This window comes from Nansenia antarctica (assembly GCF_963989245.1).
Source record: "Nansenia antarctica genome assembly, chromosome: 1".
In the NCBI taxonomy this organism is placed as follows: Eukaryota; Metazoa; Chordata; class Actinopteri; order Argentiniformes; family Microstomatidae; genus Nansenia; species Nansenia antarctica.
The window spans coordinates 31,246,265-31,251,264 of record NC_137674.1 but is presented as its reverse complement, the minus strand read 5'-3'; the positions used below and the strand labels follow the sequence as shown (position 1 = coordinate 31,251,264).

Genomic DNA, 5,000 nt, shown 5'->3' with positions numbered 1-5,000 from the left:
GTCCCATACTAGGGGATGAGGCATAGGACAGGGCAAACACCTTGAACAGGATCTCAGTCGTCATGGTGAAGCCGTGGGTGATGATGGGCTCCTCGTCCACCGGTTTGCCCTTCCAGCAGTCCAGCTCCAGACACCGGCACCCCGACAGCAGACACTGACGGTACATCTCTGGGGAGGACACCCCCGAAAACTGACCCGCTGTGGAGACCACAGGGAAATGTATATAGATGGATAGATAGACAGACAGACAGACAGACGGACGGACGGACGGACGGACGGACGGACGGACAGACAGAGAGAGACAGACAGAGAGAGACAGACAGACAGAGACAGACAGACAGACAGACAGACAGACAGACAGAAAGACAGACAGACAGACAGACAGACAGACAGATAGACAGATAGATAGATAGATAGATAGATAGATAGATAGATAGAATCATAATAGAATAATAGAATCTAATGAAATAGACCTCTGAATATTATCTACATGATTATATATGATTTAACACATCCTCCCATCAGCCTTAATTACTGCTGTGAACAGTTGGGCGTGAAGCCATGGGGAACATTTGACATGACGACAGTGTCTGATGTGTTGACCTGACCTGTCAGGTAGGTGTTGTGGGAGGACTTGATGAGGTAGTGGGGGATGGGTTGGCTCATGTCCTGACACCTGGCCAGCCTGTCCAGTATGACCACGGACGTCTCCGGGCCCATCAGGTAGAACAACAGACCCTCGGGAGAGATCTGACCTGCAGAGGAAAACACAAACACCTGTATGTTCTATAGCATACTGCTTATACATAAGGTACCTATCTGTCTATCTATCTATGTATCTATCTGTCTATCTATCTATCTATCTATCTATCTATCTATCTATCTATCTATCTATCTATCTATCTATCTATCTAATGTATCTATCTGTCTATCTATCTGTCTAATGTTCAGTTACCATCCCCCACATATTAGAAAGTAATTAATCAGCACAACAGCTGGTGTCTAAAACATACATACTGAGAATCCATACTGCACAGTCACAAATGAGTGTATAACGGTCCACAGTACAGGTATTGAGCCCAGTGTATAACGGTCCACAGTACAGGTATTTAGCCCAGTGTATAACGGTCCACAGTACAGGTATTTAGCCCAGTGTATAACGGTCCACAGTACAGGCATTGAGCCCAGTGTATAACGGTCCACAGTACAGGTATTTAGCCCAGTGTATAACGGTCCACAAAAACAATACCAAACAATATATACATTAAAATACAAACAATATGATCTACAGTAGAAAACAGATCATCAGTGTTAGCCTCACCTCTGTTGGCGTTGTTGGTGCAGGGCTCGTACTTCTCAAGGAGGGCCTTCACCTGTAGGTACATTTAAATGTTTGCCATTTAGCAGACGCCTTTATCCAAAGCGACTTACAACAAATACATTAGTCTACAGTAAGCTCCACAGCTCAGAATGTTCTTTGGTGGTAACATGGGCTTTTTCACGTGATTAAAAAATATTGTTGGAGAGTTTTTAGTTTTTTTTCTAGAGTAAGGCTCTAGTTTCATTGTCCCCCCACCCCCAACCCATCTATGTGTATTGGTAATTGTGGTTCTCATACAGCCTGAATTGCATGCATGTAACCATAACATCTAGTCTTAAGATGTATAATGTATTTTAGGGTACATAATCTACATATTAACAAGTCTTAGTCAGGGACTACAGCTGGAAATTAGCCATGTAGGCTAAAGCTGCTCCATTTACTGCACAGTTAATTAACGGGGACTGTCCACGGAACTCTAAACTAATAAACTAAACTAAACTAATATATTGTGTAGTGTTCAGTAACCTGGTCAGGACGTATGCGGGGGAAGAGCTCCTCGTTGAGGCGGGAGTCTCTCTGCTTCTCGTTGATGAACTTGGCCAGGCTGTCTTTGGTCATGTAAGGTTTGGCCTTGGCTGTGCTGCGGGGGACAATCAGCCTTGACAATCACCACATGAGCACCTCACAGGAGCCAGTACCCAGTGCCCAGACTATGCCTGGACAGGGCCCAGGTGCCCATCTGTGCCAGCACAGGGAACTAATGCACAAGCTAGACTCACTAACGGACATAATGAAAATTACTTAGGATTGGTAAACACTGTATTATTACACCACGGGTTCCATTTCCAGACTGTATAATAAACTGATTTACTTTGAATACAAAATCAGAAAGAGCAAAATGTAATTTGCCACTAGTTTCACGAGTACAGTATCTGTTTGATAGATGTAGTCTACAGTACAGTACACATTATCTGTATATAAAGATATTTCTCTATGCTGTAGATGAGCATCAGAGAATGACCCACTAGGAGGTGAAGATCTCGTAGATTTCCGGGCGGGGGCAGAGGTTCATCAGGAAGGTCCTGAACACCGCTTCGGTGAAGACGTCAGCCTTGATAGAGTCACACTGAGAGCACACACACAACAGCCCCTCACAATACGGTACTGAGGGTTGGGAACATATTGTTTAGTACTGTACACTGTATTGTATGTTATAAAGTACTGTATACTGTATTGTATACTTTATAAAGTGCTGTATATTGTATGCATGGTATAACCTTTCCTTTGGGGAGGTTAGCTGAGACCAGGGCACCCTCCACCCTCTTTTTATCAGCTGGAAACATCTTGTAGAAACTGAGTAAAAAAAGAAAGGATACAAAATGTGCATCATCATCATCATCATCATCATTATTATTATTATTATGTTGTGGAAAAATATGCTTTCTTGTCGAGCGTATTGAACAACATCTCATGGTGAACAAGAGTAGATTGCATTGCATTGGTCAGAATGTTCTGAACGTTCAAAATCCTTATCTGATTCTGGGAAATTATGGTGGAGTGATTATCATTTTGATGCGGCAAAATAATTGTTAAGCTATGATCATCACTGTGTGTGCCAAGGTCAGAGTGACCTCCCCAGGGAAGGAGGATGACGACATAAGTCTTGTATTCTGAACATCATCTTCATACTACTATGCTGAAACTCAGTATTAATAAAAGGCTTCAAGCTATATGATCAATCTCCTTGTACTTCTATATTACCTAACCAATATCAACTAAGAAGAAGAACCCAGAAACTATCGACAACAATTATGATTATTGTTATTATGATGATGATGATGATTATTATTATTATCATATTAATACAATGATACATTAATGAATACATTTGTATAGTGTTTTCTCATGGACTGAACGCATTTAACATGTCAAGAATATGAAAAAATAACTAATACACTAATAAATATAACGTTCAGGTTTTTAATGTTTTCATAATGTGTTTTCCAAAGTGGTATTCAAACACCTTCCAACACATTCTGCATGACAGTGCATGTGACTCACTTTTTGACAGGGATCTTGCCATCCTTATTGGTGTGAAGGGATATCCGGACATATCTAGGATTGAGAATCTGAATCAGTAGGCGCATGGGTTTGTTGAGAAATTGTGACTATATTGTGTGTCTACACAATAGTGAATGTTTCGATTAGATTAGATTATAAATATTATAATAATATATTATAAAAAAACATGCTAGAGATTACAGTATGTATGGCTGGTGTAGATAGAAGGTGTTGATGATGTCTCCAACTCCACTGAAATAATATTTCCAAATAATATCCACAGATACACAGACAGAAGGACAGGACCTTTTTCCACTCACATCTTATCCAGGAAGATTTGTCTGCATGCGTTGCTCCTTGATGGGTTGTAGGCAATGGCTAGAATATCAGCAGCCCAGTTCTGTACAACAACAACATCATTCTCAATTTAAATGTGTTGTACAGCTTACAGAGGTATGACATACACTCACCGAATCCTTTATTAGGAACACCCGTAGACCTTCTCATTCATTCAAGTGGTGTAATGGTGTGGGGAATGCTTTCTTGGCACACTTTGGGCCTGTTAATACCAATGAGTCATCGCTTGAATGCCACAGCCTATTTGAGCATTGTTGCTGACCATGTGCAGCTCTGTTTTGAGAGCGAAGGGAGGCCCAACCCAGTATTAGTATAGTGTTCCTAATAAAGTGTTCAGTGAGTGTATATTAACATATCTTTCATAAAAAAAACTATGCCTTGGGTTTTCTATTTTATCTCTAGAAAGAATATGCCTGGAATCACTGCTGTTCTTCCCATCCCATGATAATGCTGTACAATATTTTCAACCACTAGAGGGCGTGGACATTATCAGTGCTTCAGGAAGAGAGAGTCACACCACATCATGACAATGAACACAACACAGTCCATATTTCATTACAGTTTATTAAAACCAGATAATGGAGTCATAAACTCATAAGGATGACGAGAATGGAAGCCATTTTGTTTCTAAAGTGAAAGCTAATATATTTGAGGGTGGCCAATTTGTTTACAAATTGTAAACATAACGTAGGCTACTGCCACTACATAAACAGGGATAAAGAATAGACAGTGTATCTTACATTTCATTAATATATATTGATAGGTTCATATCATATTGAATTTTTAAAAGTCAATGTTTCAACAGAATGTATAAACTCTTAGTTATATAATTTGTTGCTATAGTAAATAGATTAGAATACCTGTGTGATTTTCTCCTTGTATGCAAAGAAGTTGTGGTAAGTCAGATTCACCATGTCAGGGCCAGAAACAACCGTCAAGGTTTTGGCTAAATGGCGGCTGTCTGGGAAATCCAGGTTGAACACATTCCGTACTTTAGGGTGCTGTTGAAAAAACAATTACCAGACATTTGCATCATCGTTATCAGTTATAAATGTCAGCTGCTAATAACAACATGGAACTCCTCTTGATTCTCAAAGTTAGCACATTATTCATTATAACAACGTGGGACTAAATAAGGCTTTTCATGCGTTTCAGTATACTCGCTTTTTTCCATCCAGTACATCCTGACACACTTGTTCTCTCTCATAATATGAGATATTCTCCCCTGCCAATTCCCTGCCCTGAGTCTCCTCTTTGTTGC

The 5,000-nt window shown here is 40.2% G+C and overlaps 1 protein-coding gene across 1 annotated transcript in view; it reads right to left on the bottom strand.

Annotated features, from left to right (window-relative positions):
- plcb2 (phospholipase C, beta 2) overlaps nt 1–5,000 on the bottom strand; it is a gene marked incomplete at both ends in the record, with an annotated part of 24,920 nt that overhangs the window by 16,591 nt on the left and 3,329 nt on the right. The window contains 9 exons of the mRNA XM_080550078.1: nt 41–198; nt 609–755; nt 1,322–1,373; nt 1,847–1,961; nt 2,347–2,447; nt 2,599–2,674; nt 3,383–3,436; nt 3,703–3,782; nt 4,600–4,740. Coding sequence (XP_080406204.1) covers nt 41–198; nt 609–755; nt 1,322–1,373; nt 1,847–1,961; nt 2,347–2,447; nt 2,599–2,674; nt 3,383–3,436; nt 3,703–3,782; nt 4,600–4,740 — 924 coding nt within the window. The remainder of the gene's footprint in view (nt 1–40; nt 199–608; nt 756–1,321; nt 1,374–1,846; nt 1,962–2,346; nt 2,448–2,598; nt 2,675–3,382; nt 3,437–3,702; nt 3,783–4,599; nt 4,741–5,000) is intronic.